Source organism: Schistosoma haematobium, chromosome 1 (genome assembly GCF_000699445.3).
Source record: "Schistosoma haematobium chromosome 1, whole genome shotgun sequence".
Lineage (NCBI taxonomy): Eukaryota > Metazoa > Platyhelminthes > Trematoda > Strigeidida > Schistosomatidae > Schistosoma > Schistosoma haematobium.
Genome location: NC_067196.1, coordinates 79,830,236 through 79,848,930, shown reverse-complemented (window position 1 = coordinate 79,848,930; position 18,695 = coordinate 79,830,236). Strand labels below are relative to the sequence as shown.

Genomic DNA, 18,695 nt, shown 5'->3' with positions numbered 1-18,695 from the left:
TGTAACAACAGAAGGTGTTGATATTACCTATTCTAATAGGGAATTTAGGTATTTCACTACTAGGTGCGACAAACGGAACTCCAGACGTGAGTGATTTGATTTCGGTTTTTGAAACTTCTTCAAATGTTCACTTAAATGAAAAGTCCCAGATTAAAGGGAAAGATAAGACATACTATTATGACGATTATCGTGCAGTACACGGTAACCCTGTATTAAATCGCTCTGTAACATCTGGTAAGATAAAGGAAATAGACTGAGGCGTCTCAATTTGTCGTAATAAGAGAAGTCAACGAGATCTTTCATCATTTTTGCTGCTCACCGTTTAATTTTCCCAGCATATCCGCTTCATTCTTGTGACAAGGACTCTCTTCTTGAATCCTATATTCCAAATGCAGCCTCACAAATGTCGAGTAGAGTACCCTGACCATATCTTGGTTGAACTAGTGAAATGATTTGGGAAAAGTCAGTATCTTGATTGGATGTCCCCTCATGTATGATACATTACTAAAATGTATAAGTGGTTTGTCCAGATGAAAGGATTATGAACAGTTTCGCACTTCATTATCATATTCATCCCATTTGTCCTCCGACGTACTAACTTTAGGTTAGCTTCCAAGCCAACTGGGAAGAATTTACTTCGAGGCCCAAGTACCTTTTCATTCGTTCTCCTTTGAAAACGTTTTAAGAGGGAAATATCCTACTTAAGGCAAAGGAAAATCATGTATGAGATTTTTCGAGATGAAGCCTTGGACAAAAGCTGAAAATAATTTCAAATCATTTAGAAGTTCAGGAGACAAGTGTTCTCATAAGAAACAGTAGGAGTGAGTATGCTTCATTAGCTGGGAAATGCTAGTGGGAAGATAAGATCAGAGTATCACAAAGAGTGGTACCTACGTTCATCTGAGTTGTTTGAAGTGTGATATGAGGATTGCCTAGGACGTACGTCTCGGATACAGTATTACTATGGTTCATTAATAGTACCCTGTATTCTCTGACGTTTCAAAGCGGTATTTCTCAAGCATTCTAGCCGTATATCTTGTACAGGTCTTTCTGAAGAGTCGAAATATTATCTGAACCAACTAATGCCCTCCATATATTGAGATTATCTGACTAAAGAAGAGCATTAGTGTCTAGAGAGTTGAAAGCGTCAGTAGTGAATATTTAAAATAAGAATAGTTTAAGGGTTTCACTTTGATACTGTTTGCCTGTCTGACATGGACGTTTAGACTCTGACAGCTCACAACCACCCAGACATGAAGTCTCAGAGGCATGTCATCGGACACGCACTCATACTCATGGGATTCAGCTGTCAAGCCAGAAGACAATGATTACCCCAGTTAAATTTATCGAAACAATCAAGAATTCCAATATGCACATAATGCTTGTAGTTCAGTGAGGTGAACTAGTCATTCCAGACAGTCAAAAGTCTTGTATTACATAATCTACCAGATAGGTGGCCGAGTTGTGGTTTAGCGATAATTAATTAGTAGTTAAGGTAGTTGATGAGCAATTTACTTATAAATTTTTTCGTGGACTTCGAGACCGGTGAGAGCGAGAAAGTTGGTCAGCGACTAGATGGTTCTTCCAGTCCCCTAAACAGAAGCTGGGAAACTGAAGACTGATCGTAGTGACAAGTCAGTTGTTTTCCACAGAATCAAGTAGAGTGAAAGCTCAGAACCGAGAGTTCACTTTGAGAAAGACTCTGAGCTGATAAAAGATCTACTTGACCACTTGGTACCTCAGTATATATCTGATGACACTTTGCTAAAGGTTTACTGACTAGATAACCCGATGGATTTGAAACAGTATCAAACCAAGCTGCCAAACATAGTATTTAGATCTCCTAATGAAAAGGAATTAAACGGACATGAAGCAAAGGGATCAGGATACTTCAGCCGTGAAGACATGCGGCTCGCAGACCGTATAAAAAGACGAGAAGCTGAAAAAGAAGTAAAACTAAGGTTAGATGCTGGCTATCAAGACCGCAAAATTGCAAGTTGCCTAGCAGTGAGGCTTCAACGGAGAATGGTGCTGAAGCCACTCTGGGTGCAGCATGGAGCCATCTAACTGGTCTTTGTATCTCTTACAGATATGCCCGTAACTTGGTCACCAAGAGATCGGAGCTAGGTTTATAGATAAACTCTACCAAGCCGGATGTAGTCGCTGTAACAGAAGCTTGACTGAACCAGTCTGTAAACGGTGGGGAACTTTATCTTGACAATTTAACGTTAGTAAGAGCCTATAAAATCTAGAATCATAAAAGGGGTGAAGCTCTATTCATTGATATACTATATTATATATATATATATATATATATATATATATATTATGGTATACTATGTTTATCATTATTCATATCATATCCCATGAAGCTGGGACATGTAAATTAGTTGCCGCTTGAAAAAGGACGAGAGCTGCTGATTGGTTTGGTCTACCATAGTCCAAGCTGTGAAACAAATGAGATCTTACTAGAAGATCTGAACACTTGATCAATATGTTGTCGATGTTTAGTCTCCAAAAACTTTAATGCAGCTACGGTGGACTGGAAAAATCTGAAGAGTGAATCGACAGAAAATTCTTTTGAGCAGAAACTAGTTAACACACTTATCACATGTGCCCGAGTGCAACATGCAAAATAACGAACTAGGTACAATCTGGAATAGGAATTACCCTCAGTGAATCTCACGCTGACCCATTATGAGGGTGACGTCACAAACGTCGCTTATTTCCCACGCTTAGGTGAAAGCCACCATGCAGCTATAATCTTTGATTTCCGTATAGTTGTCAAAAACGATCATGTGTCAACCCAGCTCAGACCTAACGTCTGGAGACCAAATATGGAAGACATTATATACTCAGCATCTGCAGTAAATTAGACAATAGAGTCAGAGTCCCTAATAGAAGCGTTTTGCGATGTATTTGGAAATTTTTACCTTAAGGTCACTGCAACTCACCTTCTTTGGACTACACCAAGGTGTCCGTGAAATTTCCCAGAGTGGTTCAGTAGCGATGTTCGCGCTTTTCTCCATAAGAGGAGAAGAATGTGGAAGAGATTTATGTCTATATTTATGACTAAAAAACTCTAAATATCGAGAATCTCGAAATATTTTTGCCTCAACCCTCTGCAAGTCTAGAAGGTTGTACGTTTATATTTGCACGTAAACCAATGAACTAAGAGAAGAGAAAATATTCAAGCATTATGGAGAGACAGTAGTACTTCATCATTAGTGGAGGTCTACTATGCTATAGCTCAGGTACTCAGCAGTGTATATACCGTGGAGACACCCCTCCCTTCAGTTTGTACAAGCCATACACATACACTGGACACTGTGATCATTAAAGAACTCAATATCTATGGTCCGCTAAATAAACTTGATATAAGCAAATCCTCGGGGCTCAATGAAATGCATCCTTGCTTATTAAAGAAACCAGCTAAATTTATTGCAAACCCACGAAGTATATGTTTCAATCTGTTTTTAACCCAGGGTCGATTACCAAAAGACTGGAAAAACGCTCTAGTTACTCCTGTCTTCAAAATAGGTACGAGACATAAACCTGAGAACTATTAACCCGCATACCTAACTGGCGCGGTTGTTAAAATTTTCGAAAATATTTTTCAGGTGAAGTAGTTTAAGTATCTCAACAAAAACGGATTCTTTCTGAAAAGCAGCATGGCTTTAGAACAGGTCACTTCTGTCTTACCAACATCTTAGTACTTCACGAAAGTTGGTACTCTCTTAAGGACCAAAAGTTACCTGTAGATGTAGCCTGAATTATATTCAATAAAGCTGTTGACTAAGTTCATCTCAACCGGCTATTATATAAGTTAAGTAATATTGGGATGGAAAATAATTCAATAATGTGAACAAAAGGCTTCCTAGTTGGGCGCCAACAAAGAGTGCGAGTGAAATCAATGTTGTCTAACATAGTACCTCAAGGTACAGTTTCGGGGCCAATGTTGCTTCTCTTGTGTGTAAATGACCACCCTAGTTTCCTATAATCATCTGTTTTATTATATGTTGGCGATGTCAAGAATTCAAGAACGATAAGAAGTAGAGACGATAGTCTCGACCTTAAAAATGATTCGGAGAAGTTATCTGAACGATCTGAAGTTTAACAGTCCCCGATAAATGCTCCTAAGTGGATTATGATGCATATTAGTCACAAGGTGGAAATAAATACACGGTGAATAACGTTGAGCTATCTGTTGTCCAGGCACACAATGTCCCAGGACTCATTGTTAGTCAATAATTAAAAACTACTGTGCACTGCAATGAGATAGCTGCCAAAGTTTTAAGAACCCATTGGTCGATACCTAGAGCCCTTAGCAATTTCAGTGCTGAAAACGTCTTGAATTTGTACACAGTATTCGTGCATCCTGAATTTGAGGATTGGATATAAGTGACCAGCCCTCTTATAGAAAGAGACAGACAACTGTTGGAAAAGATTCAGAGAACCGCACCTCAGGATGACAAAGCTTTCTTGAGATGCTCGATTTGCCTAACTAAACCTATTTCAAATATCACAAAAAGGAACCACAGGGGACTTGATCATAGAGTTTGAACTACCTTGTGATAAGTTCGCACCTCTTTTAAAATACAAAATTCGCGAGGACACTTTAAAGATGTTCACAAGCCCAGAATAAATTACTTATCAGCTGACTGTCGACTTTACCATCGACGAATAGGATTCGTTGCCTCAATACGTGATTGAAGCTCCATCTGTTGACTCTTTTAAATGATATTTAAATGAAATAAGAGACCACTGTTGCCATGACCAATACAGGCTACCCAGCCATTTGCTCTTTTAGGCACGAATTGTTTTGATGATGTCACAGGTATTCAGTGTTTGACAACGCTTCTACCAGTAACACCTTCTAATATATTTCGTTCCCACCAAGAGAAATCAAAAGACAGAGTCGAGGAGACCGGAAGAGTATATTTGGCGATGACCAATATATCGGAATTCTCTGATCTAATCTGGCTAGCGATTGCGGTTGATGTTGAGCACGGCGTTACCACACGTGATCTGGTGCGGATGCCTGACCGAGCGCCTTCAGCTAGATGAGTCCACTAAAACATATGGTCAACATCCAATGTCGAAAACTTACAGAGCTATTTATTTTAGGGATTTATTTACCGCTACAGATCACTCCCCCCCCTAGTGGGGCAGTGACGACCCTAAGACGTGGCCAGCCAGAAGTTTAAACCCAACGAGTTTGTCGTTGGTAAACACTTTTCTGATAGCTTACTAAATTTAGCAGCGTCTGGTCGTCTTTCCTTACTATATGGGACGGAGGTTCAACATAGTAAAAAAAGTAAATGTACAATGAAAATTTCGGATCCTCATAAACGTCATCGTTCTTTTCCAGCCGTCCTGGAAAAGAAAAATAAAATGTAAGTGCATGTCGAAATACACTCGTATGTGTGTAAAAGCACAATGTCAGAGAAAAAAAATGGAAAATAAACTCATGAACACGTAATAGCGTTAAAAAAATTGTTTTTTTGTTTTGTTTTTTTTTAAATAGAAATAAAAATATATAAGCATATTAAAATTGTTTTTTTTAAAAAAATAATATACAATGTCGAGAAGTGCCTTACGTGCAATAGTCGTTTAAATGTTCTGGAAATCTCACCCTTCTTCCAGAACGCGTCGTTTTAAGTTTATTTTCGGATACTGTCGAAGTATCTTCGTGTGTGTTGGTTGTCGGATGAGGTATTATAAGTGTCGGAGTCGTGTCGTTCGATTGTACCGAAGGAAAATCCACGTAGATAGGATTTCCTTCTAAATACGCTGCTTTTAAGCGATCGATGCTGATGCTATCGTTGGTTCCGTTCTTATCGACTATATAGTACTTAGATTCACGTTGAAGAACTTTGAAGGGTCCTTCGTATGCTGATTCGAATGGTCGTCGATGCGAGTCTCGACGAACGAAAACGTGTGTACTATATCGTAAGTCAGGTTGAACGAAAACATCAGTTGATTGAGGTCGAGTGAAAGCAGGTTTAACTGAACGCATTGCGTTTGTAAGCCTGTTCGTGTAGGAGGTTAGATCCATGTTCATTGAAGAGGATGAAGGATCCACGAATTCTCCTGGAAGTCGAAGTGTCGTTCCATAAACGAGTTGAGACGCAGTGTATCCAATGTCAGCTTTCACTGCATTGCGGATACCTAGTAAGACGAGTGGAAGAGCGTCGGTCCACTGTGAAACGTTTGCTGCTGATAGCGAAGCTTTCAGTTGTCGGTGAAAACGTTCTACCAACCCGTTTGCTTGTGGATGGTAGGCGGTCGTTCGGAAGCGAGTGATTCCTAAAAGTGTGGTCAGACGACGGAAAAGATCGGATTCAAACTGACGTCCGCGGTCTGTAGTGATGGTTGAAGGGCAGCCAAAGTTTGCTACCCATCGTTCGACGAAGGTGCGAGCCACTGTTTCAGCAGTGATGTCCTTGATAGGTACTGCTTCTGGCCATCGAGTGAAACGGTCTACGCAGGTTAAGAGGTAAGAGTATCCATTTGAATCTGGTAAAGGTCCTACCAAATCCAGATGGACATGGTCGAAACGGGCATCGGGAGTTTTAAACGAGCCTAAGGGACATTTATTGTGTCTGATAACCTTAGATTTTTGGCAGCTTACACAGGAGCGTGCCCACTCCCTCACGTCTTTATTCATTCCAGGCCAGCAAAACCGTTCTGCTATAAGCTTGATGGTTGCACAAACACCTGGATGCGAAAGTTTGTGCAATGTGTTGAAGACATTGCGTCGATAATGTTTCGGCACGATTGGGCGATCCCTACCCGTAGATGTGTCACAAAGTAGAGTTTCCTTACCTGTTCCCATCTGCTTGATGCGTAGTTTAAGTGTTGTGGACGATAACTCGTGCTGAAGATCACTGTCTTCTTTTTGAAGCTCGGCGAGTTTAAGAAGGTCGATTCCTTGGAAACTGTTCAAGGAAGTTATACGAGATAAAGCGTCTGCAACTACATTGTTTGCTCCAGAGATGTGTTGAATGTCTGAAGTAAACTGCGAAATGTAGTCCAGTTGTCGAGACTCACGGGAGAGTACTTGTCAGAAGGAGAGCTTAACGAGAAAGTGAGCGGTTTATGGTCCGTGAAAAGAGTGAATTCACGACCTTCGATGTAGTGTTGGAAATGCCGTACAGCACAATACATAGCTAGGAGTTCCCTACCGAATGTGCTGTACCTCGATTCGGTGTCTAGCAACCTTCTAGAGAAAAATGCCAAGGGTTGCCAGGAGTTGTTAACCCATTGTTGTAAGACTCCTCCGATTGCTGAGTCGGATGCGTCTACTGCGATGCTAATGGGTGCTCGGGTGTCCTGATGTGCGAGCATTGTTGCTTTAGCAATCAGTTCCTTAACTGTGGAGAATGCTTTTCGTGCGGTGTCGTCCAAATTAATGGATTTCGCATTTCCACGAAGTTGGTCGGTCAGAGGTTTCATAAGTAATGCGCATTTGGGTATGAAACGTCTATAGAAACTTACCAGGCCGTTGAACATGCGTAATTGCTTGACGGTGGTCGGTTCTGGGTAATCCAGAATGGCCGCCACTTTGGTCCTAAGAGGTCGAATGCCTTGAGCATCGATAGTGTGTCCCAGAAAGTCTGACGAGTCGGTTCCGAATTGGTATTTCTGAACGTTTACAGTAATGCCATGTTTTTGAAGTCGTTCGAAAACAAGATCCAGATGCTTGAGATGTGTTTCTCTGTCCGGACTTGCGATTAGACAGTCATCAACATACGCGTGTACGAAGTTGAGACCTCGAAAAACGTCGTCTATGAATCTTTGGAATGTTTGAGCAGCATTCCTTAGACCGAAAGGCATTCGCAAAAATTCATAGAGTCCGAAAGGAGTTATGATAGCTGTTTTCGGTATGTCGTCAGTAGCCATAGGGATTTGGTTATACGCTTTAACCAAGTCGATTTTCGAAAAGACAGTTGTACCTTTCAAGGTAGCTGTCAAATCGTGAATGTGAGGCAACGGGTAACGATCGGGAATGGTTTTCGCGTTCAATCGCCGATAGTCACCAGTTGGACGCCAATCGTTGCTGTCCTTTTTAGGGACCATGTGCAACGGAGATGCATATGGGCTACTTGACGGTCGTATGATTCCTAAGTCCATCATGTGATCGAATTCGTTTTTCGCTAACCTTAGCTTTTCAGGAGCTAGTCGTCGTGCTTTAGAGAATACAGGTGGTCCTGTAGTCGTGATGTGATGTGTAACGTTGCTGGTTACACACGGTAGTTTCGGTTGAGTTCGTTGTATCCCATGGTACTTATCGAGTAGTGGTTGATAGAGTGGGTCTATCATATGTTTAACTGTGACTGGGGATACTCTACAACCAGTAAAAGAAGTTACGCAAACGGACAAATTAGTGTTCCCGTCTACTAGCCTCCGTTTGCGCGTATCGATGATCAGATTGTGGTGTTGTAGAAGGTCCATACCAATGATTGGTATAGAAACATCTGCAACAACGAAAATCCAGTGTATGGGTTTGCGTAAACCCACGTTAAGGTAAACGTACCTTTTGCCATACGTAGCGATCGGTTTTCCGTTTGCCGCCTGTAAGTTTAGGGTCGATTCGTGAAGCCGGTCGTTAGGATTTGCTGGGAGAACGCTAACTTCTGCGCCAGTGTCGACGAGGTAGCGAACTCTCGTTGTCACATCTGTGACGAATAACAGACGGCTTTGTTCGCCGGCTACGGTTGCCGTTAACGCGTGCCGGCCTGGAAGTTTCCCGAATTGTTTTTCGAATCAGACGGTTTCGTGTTGGGAAAATTGCAGGGTTTTCTGCAATTTCTGGAAAGCTTTCCATACTGGTTATGATACCAGCACCAGTCGAGGTTATCTGTCTCTCGTGGTCTAGAGACAGATCGCTTACGAGAAATGCTTCTACGTGGTGTGCGCGATCTCTTACGGTCGGTACGAAGACTAAGATAACGCGTGAGTGTGTGACATAAGTCAGTTATATCATTCTGAGTCGTGTGAGGCTTTTCTTTGACTGAAAATACCTCGGTAGTAGAAGGTTTCGTAATTTCTAGAATGCGGTCGGCAGATGCAGCTAGCTCGTCTAAGGCGTTGTTCTGGAACGAGACCAGAACTGCTTGCACCTGTTGGGGAAGTTTTGACAAGAAGAGTTGTTTGAATAGACCTTCGTCGAAAGTTCTTGGGCCTATTACCTCTCTCATCCGTTGCAACATGTCCGTCGCAGAACCGTGTTGCAGGTCGATGTTATTGAAGAGTTGGTCTAACCTTTGTCGATCGGTTAGGTCTCCTCGTTTAAGAATCGAGCGTTTTAAGATTTCGTAAGGATCGGAAACATCACTAGTAAACATACTAGGTGTTACGTACCTGTTGAATTCGCGCGGTAGTGCCTTGACTACTGCGAGGAATTGTGCACGTGTGTCGATCACGCCGTGCTCGGAGAAGTCGGCTTCTGCGTAGCAAAACCAGGCTTCGATGTTGTCGGGCCAGAAAGGCATGAGTTGAAACGAAGGTGGGGACAAAGTCTTAAGCTTGAGTACTTTAGGTGTCTGTTCAGTCATGATGAAGTATGAAGTACGATAATGAACGAGGGGAAAATATATATATATCCAAGAAAAAACACGAAAAAAAATCACAATGTTTAAAAAAAAATAAAAAAATAAGGCAATGATATATAAAAAATCCCAAAAAGGAACAGACTCACAGTTGCAATTAGGTGTACCAGATCACGTCGGGTTCACCAATGATGATGTCACAGGTATTCAGTGTTTGACAACGCTTCTACCAGTAACACCTAATTTATTTCGTTCCCACCAAGAGAAATCAAAAGACAGAGTCGAGGAGACCGGAAGAGTATATTTGGCGATGACCAATATATCGGAATTCTCTGATCTAATCTGGCTAGCGATTGCGGTTGATGTTGAGCAGGGCGTTACCACACGTGATCTGGTGCGGATGCCTGACCGAGCGCCTTCAGCTAGATGAGTCCACTAAAACATATGGTCAGCATCCAATGTCGAAAACTTACAGAGCTATTTATTTTAGGGATTTATTTACCGCTACAGTTTGAATACGTCAAATTGTTGACCTTTCCTGACTTCATAATTCAAAATTGTTGTTATCATGGTTACCGCTTCGGAGAGTGTTCCAATGAAGACTTCGTCAAACAAGCTGAAGGATTTGCTTTCAAAAGACATAAAAAAATCGGATGATATTAGAGGTTTGTAATTTCAGATATTATTTGAGGTTATGAGTAATTTTTAACGTTTCCATTGCATGCCCAATGTTAAATTATCCATAGCCGAATACTTTCAACCCCACTATCAAAGTACATTCTGGGACTCAAGAAGCATTAGTTTCTCTATCAGATTAATTGGTTATATTATGAATCGTGTAATAAATGAATTTCCTTTTTTTCATTAGAAAAAACTTACAAAAGTTTCGGAGACTGATAATATTCTTTAGGATATCATGATGCTATTTTTTTTATCTCTAGTTCGCTACTTTTATTCAATCACTGTTACTGGGGAACAAAATTCTTCTAACTTGTACGACAAAATATTCGGTGGGGTGAGTGTTTGAACTTCCAATCTGAAGTATCCCAAGCTGCCAACTTTGGGGAAAATTTGGTCCATTTTGGGGAAGCCGCTATAGTAAATTTTGGGGAAATGAGACGAAAAACCCAACATTTCCCCAGACGTTGGGGAAGCTTTCCCAAAGCTGGCAGCTTGGGATTTATGCGGGCATTCGTGTGAATATGTATGCGGTACTGAGAAAATAGAAAAAACGTTTTTAGCAATTTTTCGTGTTACTCTCCTGAAAAGAAAACATTAGACAACTGGAATGCTTCTATTAGGTTAGTTGTAATCACTTTTTTGCGTCATCGGTATGAGTATTCGACCGTTAGTGCCTGTAGATCACCAATGTGGATGATCTATATCGAAATGATTGGAGGCCTACTTTAGTTAGACGGGAATGGTGTGACGAACCAGCTAACGTCAAAGTCACACCTCGTGGTCAGCACCTTACGTGGACTACCCCATTGCCATATCAAGGTACTATAGATGCTTTGGACTGTACAACACAGAGGACTTTATTACAGAAATATATTAGTTAAAGTAGATACAAGAGAAAGTAAAACCACCGCCGCATGGGCCAGTCCATGGCGTACGATTAACTGATGCGCGTTGGTTGTCCTTGACCTTGACGAAGATCGATGATTTGTTTGATAATCAATGACCCAACTGCAGGATGATTCGGCTAGGGCGCCCGTTCGACTCCGGTGTAATCGAACAATTATAATGTTTATGAAATGTAGATCCTACTTACTTGTTCCATATTCTATCGCCCTCATAGGCCTAGAGCAACGAAATATCAAAAGCCGAGTGCGAGAGTGATTTTGAACGGATATATTTCGAACATCTATCGATACAGACAGACGATAAGTGATGTGAATCAGAGAAGGAGACCAGGTCTACTCAACGAATTATGGGTAACTCGCCCTTTATACGGAAAGTGTTAACGTATGAATTCCCGACAGCCAATTAGAGTGAGAATGACAGACATACATAAAGCAAACACATGGTAAAGCGTATATGATACAATTATCAAGCTCACAAATGACAATGTTTAAAGGTAGTTCATAAAGTGTCTAACTGGATTAAAATGACAAAAACGATTACCAAGACGATGCGTTAAGGGCCGCTGTATATTTTTACTGAAAGCCTATTTAATTATGAGTTTCCTGTGACTTTTGGTCAACCTGAGGTTTTATACTCTATGAAAAGCAAAGTATTATAATAAATCAACACCAGTTATGATTTAAGACTGATATGTAAAATGTAGTGATATTTTCAACCCCCTAAAGAACCAAGTAAAGATTATCCACGACTCTAAGATCTCAGAAATAAACATGTAAATATGAGCCGCTAGATGCTCGTCAGCAAAGTCTGCTGATCGAGATGCCACGAGTAATTGTAATGTATCCATTTTTATGACTTTTCATAAGTAAACTTCAGTAAATCTCTAAAGGATTCACGTTCAGATTTAATAGTTCCCAATGTTAATATTTTTATTCTTTCAGGAAATGTGAAATACGTTGACATTCAATTACTCGAATCAACTGTTAATCATCGGGGTGTACCTTTAGTCAAGTCAACTTATCATCAAAGAATATCTTGTAATACGCTGATGGTAGGTAAGCAAATTACCATGCAAAATAATTAATTAAAAATCTAATATATTTCAAGTTATGTGCCATATTCTGTTTATTTTTATGACAATGACGCTTTTGTTATTAAACAAATTTATTTTTGAGTCATCAACATTCATTCTCAGTTGTCTGATCAAAGTGCATTTTTATCGAAGGGAATAGACAAGTGGAGATATCAGTTTGAATTCTTCTCCGATTATTTGCCTGAGTTCGTGGTCTTTTTGATGAAGATGATTAAGTTGCTTATTTATCCCCAGCTTTTCAGTGAATTTATGCCATAGGCTCAACTACACCTGTTCTTTTTCATATATCTGATTGGTTAAAAATTCGGTAATTTGGAAAAAGATAACAGTTTTCGTGATTCAGAAGTGTGTTAATCAACATTTTATTAATAACGGTTGCATCATATGACTATTTTGATGAAGCAAATAGCAGCAAAAAAGCCTGAGGCATAAAAGGCAAATAGCATCAGTGCTAAGGAGTTCATAATTTTTCCATTTTTGTTAATAAACAAAACTGCAATCACATAGGCTTTTTTTCTAATCCGCATTTCCTCGTGAAACTTCTTGTCTCAGTTATCTGATTTCTCTGGATTTTGATTTTATCTTTATTAAATACCAAAGTTTACGCTGCATTGTTTCCTCCTTTTTGAGTTCTGTCACTCGAACTTTATTATCGAAAAGTTATGTGTCATCTGCCTTATTGACTTCGCGATTGATTGCAATCGTATTAAAATAACCTTGATCGTTCATAATTAGCGGTCAGCATAGTCTGGATTGAATAAACTGGAGGATTTACCGACTGGATATTCAATATCTATATAGTTGTCTGAAGATATAAATTAAAAAGGCTATTTAAAACATATCCTTTTTCACGGGATATGAAATGTTAAAACACAACAAAAATACTAAACTTACCCAGTGCCTTTTTATGACTGAGTTTTGAATGAGTTCAAAGTGGATCTTTTACATTTTCCCTACCAAGACACTATTTCCATTCAGCAAGACCGTTGGATAAATGCTTCAAACTAGTCAGTTAATTACCAGAGACTTTGGAATTCTGGGCTAGACTTTCAGTTAGTTAGAAATTTGCAATGAAATAAATTCAAAAGGTTGTCCGAAATTGTTTAATCTGAATTCATTTTTACGACAAAATAATCTTAAAACCTCTGAAATCGGAGAGGTAGCATGAACCCTTTTATGTTAGTTTAAATTTACTTATTTAACGAAGTTTGAGTGCTGAAGTTATTACAAAAATCATGTAGTGAATGATTGTTCCTCTTTAATAATCAGATGGATTTCAAGCAAACAAATTAAAACGCCCTACAAATCGTTATTTAAGTACAAACGTAAGTAGTTACGAACAAATACCTGCACAATGGAATCGTTTTGTTGAATCATCATTATTATACACACAGAAAAATAAAAGCAGCGAACAAGTGAATGAAGATGTGAATAAGACATTGAATCATCATCGTAATCATAATCATCAACAACAACTTCAGCGACAAAAATTAAATGCATATTCACTACCACGATCATCATTATCTTCATCTTCATCTTCTTCATTTTCATCGTTTACACTAAAAGGATTTAAAGATTCAATAAAACTGAGAAATACAACAACAAAATTACCTACTACTAATTTATGCTCAAAAGATACATTGATGAAAAATGATGAAAAAGACAATAATAAATCATCCAAAAATGGCAATGATTTATTTAATAATGGAAAACTATCAACTGAAATTTCTACCGTTTCTATGGGAAGTGATCGTGTCAAAAAGCAAACGATCCTATGTTATGAACAGTAAGTAATGATTTGGTTGATCTAATATCTTGATCATTGTTTTTTTACTGATTCATAGATAGAACAGCGAACCATGAGAAGTCAGCTTTATTTGGAGAATCTGATTAAGATGGGAAAAATTTATCTCTTGTCACTCAATAAGATATATAGTGAACCAACAGGTTGATTTATCGTAGTCTCAGAATACTCCAACAAATCACTCTCATATGAATTGAAAAAATAATCCTTATGTATCCTAACAAGTAAATTGCTGTGGAGTTGAGCCCTTAAAATTCATTTGTAGATACTTTTATAGTTTATCTAATGAATGGATACAGTGCAATTATCTCTTAATCTTACTGGTACATTTCTGATAGGTTTACCGATTGGGATATTTCTAAAGCTAATGACCATTTTAAATTCGTAGCTGAAACATTACTATGAATTTGGGTTGTTCTTAGATCACGATACTATGTAAGTAACTTAACGTTACTAAAATTTAAGATAAGTTCCAATCACATTTTTTAGTTTCATTTTTGGAAGTTATCTATTACTTCGGAGATACTTTTTTAATGACGTAACATAAAATTTACTAAACGTCTGGTAGATCTGAACTTAATAGTTTCATAAGGATAACCAATACTTCAGTTCAACTCATCAGTATAACTGAGTTGTCTTGAATATGAAGGACAGTTAGAAAATGACTAAATTAATAATCAGGTCAAGTTAATGGAATTGTGCAACATTTATATTTATCTATTGAAGACATATTTGCAAGCCTTTGATATAAACATAGATTCAAGTAAACATTCCATTAGTTCGGTGATTTCTCCAGTCACCCGACCGCTGTTGCTACCTTGACGTGGTGGTCGGGCTTGCCTATCGTGATGAAGCAACCGAGCTATACTGGCTGGAACAACCGTTCCTCAAGGTCCTACCATGTCAGACAGGTCGGTTGAAGAGCGGTAAGACTAAAAGCAACAAACCCAAGGTCCGAAGGCGAAGTCGTACTGCTGACTGTACAGAGGTCTGATGGCAGTAAGGTGCTTCCTTCAGACAACCAGCATAACGGCAATACTGCCTTCCTACAAGGAAGGGTGGGGTTAGAAAAGGTCAACCCTAAAAATGCACACCTCGCCTCATCCCACGGATATCTGTCTCCGGCGTTAGGGTCTCAACAAGTACGGAGCTAACACAAAAATTACCCATAAGACGGCCATGTGTGACCGACCTCAAGCAGTTGTCCCCTGGTCACGCTCTCAGGTCACTAAGACCACCTCTAATCCAATTTCCTTTTCAGGTCGGTGGTTTCTCCACAAATGAATGATACCGTAAATTTACGTCTGACCATTTACATTTAATTCAACTATACATTTCTTAATCAGTAACTTTTTTCGCCAAAGATATTGAATGAGCTGTAACGAAACAGTTACCAGTTTCTAAGATAGACGAGAGCATTTAACACTACAAGTCAATATGATTGAAATAACTATTAAAAGTTAGGGAACTCAAATAACTATTTTTAACTTGGTAGTGGTTACTAATTTAAAAGTCTAACCTAAGAAAAAAAAACACTTGTAAGTAAATCTTAGACTTTAAAAATCTCAACTAATAAAATTTTTAAAGTGCATGATTGAACCGTGGATATGTGTGTATGTATGCACATACGCTTGTTTGCAATTGTGAACCGAGAGTATTGGTTTCTAACGTATAGATGAATCACTGTTACAGAAAGAATCATTATCCGAGCTACATGTATTCCTACTTATAGTCCTATTGTGATATAAATGTCGTTATTCAATCCCTTCAATTTTTTTTTAATTACTTCTCATTTCTTCCCTTCTTTTCATAGAATGAATCTAAAAAGTTGTCCAAAAATTGATTCAAATGAAATATACTGCTTTTTAAGTCTTCAATACAACCAAATCTATCGGATTGAACATTTACAACATTTAACAAAACTTGTTTATTTAAATATTTCAGAAAATCAACTCACAACAATGAATGGTCTTGAAACATTATATTCTTTACGTATATTATTATTAGGAAAAAATCAAATTAAACAAATTTGTTCATTAGAAAATTTATATAATTTAAATGTACTTGATTTAAATCATAATCAAATAAAAATAATTGAAAATTTAACACATTTAACAAAATTAAATTGTTTAAATTTATCATTTAATTATATTACATCAGTAAATGGTTTATCTGGATTAATTTCATTAAATGAATTAAATTTAAGACATAATCATATACAATATATTGAATCAATTGAAAATGTTCCAAAATTAATTTGGATATTTTTAAGTTTTAATCATATTGAAAGGTAGATTTCTATAATGATTCTTCGTAATAATAATTACTTATACATTTTAGTCATCATTTTGAATAACAATAAAGTATTTACTATCAGAAGGGGTTTTGTGGAGATTTTAGAAATTTCAATAGTTGAAATCATGAGTCAATTGAAGCTAGACCACCATGGGAAATCTGGAAGCACTGGACAGCCGTTTCGTCCTAGTATGGGACCCCTCAGCAGTGCGCACCTACGATCCCGACCCCTACGCCAGATTTGAACCCAGGACCTATTAGTCTCGCGCGCGAGCGCTTAACCATTAGACCACTGAGCCGGCTGGCATCCAATGGTGTTTATGTCTAACTTCAACTAGTGCTTCCAGGTTTTCCATGGTAGTCTAGCTTCAATTGATTCATGATTTCAACTATTAAAAGTATTTACTGTTAAATAGATATGACATATTACAAAACTGTTGATTAAATGTTTAATCTTACTAACAGATTACAATTTCACTAAGGCAATATATATTTGAAGGGGTATTGTGGAGATTGTAGTAATTCCAATAGTTGAGATCATGAGTCAACTGAAGCTAGACCACCATGGAAAAACTGGAAGAACTAGACGGCCGTTTCGTTCTATTGTGGGGTAATGGATGTGCACTGCTGAGGACTCCCACAATAGGACGAAACAGTCGTCTAGTGCTTTCAGATTTTTCATGGTGCTCTAGCTTCATTTGATTCATGATCTAAACTATCAATATATATTTCTAATTAATATCTAAACTATCAGTTTGAAATTTGATGTAATAACTTTAAATATGCACATTTCTATTATATATTTGATCATTTATAAGCTGATACAACAAAAATAAAATGAAATAACAGTGATTCATTGAAGTCCAATGATTGGTCCAACAATATGTTGATGAAACCCTTTCCTTTGAATATCCTTAAACTATTTCCTAATTTCTTCTACTTCTGTATTTTGCATACACTCAACATTCGTCCATTGATTCCTACATAACTACTATAATACTGACCTTTCATCAAGATAGTTTGTTAGTTCCTGTTGATATATAGTTACTTACTTACTTACTTACTTACTTACGCCTGTTACTCCTCGTGAAGGAGCATAGGCCGCTCACCAGCATTCTCCATCCAACCCTGTCCTGGGCAATCCTTTCTAGCTCCGTCCAGTTGTAATTCATCGTTTTCATATCTGCTTCTATTATCCGACGCAATGTGTTCTTTGGCCTTCCTCTTTTTCGCTTCCCTTCAGGGTTCCAAGTTAGGGCTTGCCTCGTGATGCAGTTTGACGATTTGCGTAATGTATGTCCTATCCATTTCCATCGTCTTTTCCTAATTTCTTCTTCAGCTGGAAGTTGGTTTGTTCTCTCCCACAGAAGGCTATTGCTGATGGTATCCGGCCAATGGATGTTGAGTATCTTGCGTAGACAGCTATTTATAAATACTTGTACTTTCTTGATTGTGGTTGTTGTAGTTCTCCAAGTTTCAGCTCCATACAGTAGAACTGCCTTGACGTTCGTATTGAAGATTCTCACTTTGATATTGGTTGAAAGTTGTTTTGAGTTCCATATGTTCTTTAATTGTAGGAATGCGACCCTTGCTTTGCTGATCCTCGCCTTTACGTCTGCATCTGAACCTCCTTGTTCATCGATGATGCTTCCCAGGTATGTGAAGGACTCTACATCTTCCAGAGTTTCGCCATCAAGTGTGATTGGATTGTTGTTCTCCGCTTTGAATTTGAGGACCTTAGTTTTCCCCTTGTGTATGCTGAGGCCTACTGATGCAGAGACTGCTGCTACACTGGCTGTCTTCATCTGCATCTGTTCGTGTGTACGTGATAGGAGGGCTAGGTCATCTGCGAAGTCCAAATCGTCTAATTGGTTCTGAGCTGTCCATTGTATTCCGTGTTTTCCTTCAGATGTAGAGGTCTTCATAATCCAGTCGACCACCAGAAGAGAGAGGAAGGGAGAGAGTAAACAGCCTTGTCTTACTCCGGTCCTTACTTGGACTGCATCTGTCAGCTGTCCTCCATGCACGACCTTGCACTGTGGTCCGTCGTATGAGTTCCGGATAATATTGACAATCTTCTCAGGAACTCCGTAGTGTCGAAGAAGTTTCCATAATGTCCTCCTATCTACACTGTCAAATGCCTTTTCATAATCAATGAAGTTGATGTATAGTGATGAGTTCCACTCAACTGATTGTTCGACGATGATCCGTAGTGTTGCAATTTGGTCTGTGCACGACCGATCCTTACGGAATCCAGCTTGTTGATCTCGAAGTTGGGCGTCTACTGCATCCTTCATCCGGTTCAGCAACAATCTATTGATATATAGTTAGGTTTCTTATTAATTTACTTAAAGATAGGCCT

The 18,695-nt window shown here is 38.7% G+C and overlaps 1 protein-coding gene across 1 annotated transcript in view; it reads left to right on the top strand.

Annotated features, from left to right (window-relative positions):
* Positions 1 to 10,113: 10,113 nt before the first annotated feature.
* Positions 10,114 to 18,695, top strand: part of LRRC49 (Leucine-rich repeat-containing protein 49) — a 32,654-nt gene continuing 24,072 nt past the window's right edge. The window contains exons 1-4 of the mRNA XM_051209790.1: positions 10,114 to 10,219; positions 12,083 to 12,196; positions 13,504 to 14,020; positions 15,852 to 16,328. Coding sequence (XP_051075256.1) covers positions 10,150 to 10,219; positions 12,083 to 12,196; positions 13,504 to 14,020; positions 15,852 to 16,328 — 1,178 coding nt within the window. The 5' untranslated portion in view covers positions 10,114 to 10,149. The remainder of the gene's footprint in view (positions 10,220 to 12,082; positions 12,197 to 13,503; positions 14,021 to 15,851; positions 16,329 to 18,695) is intronic.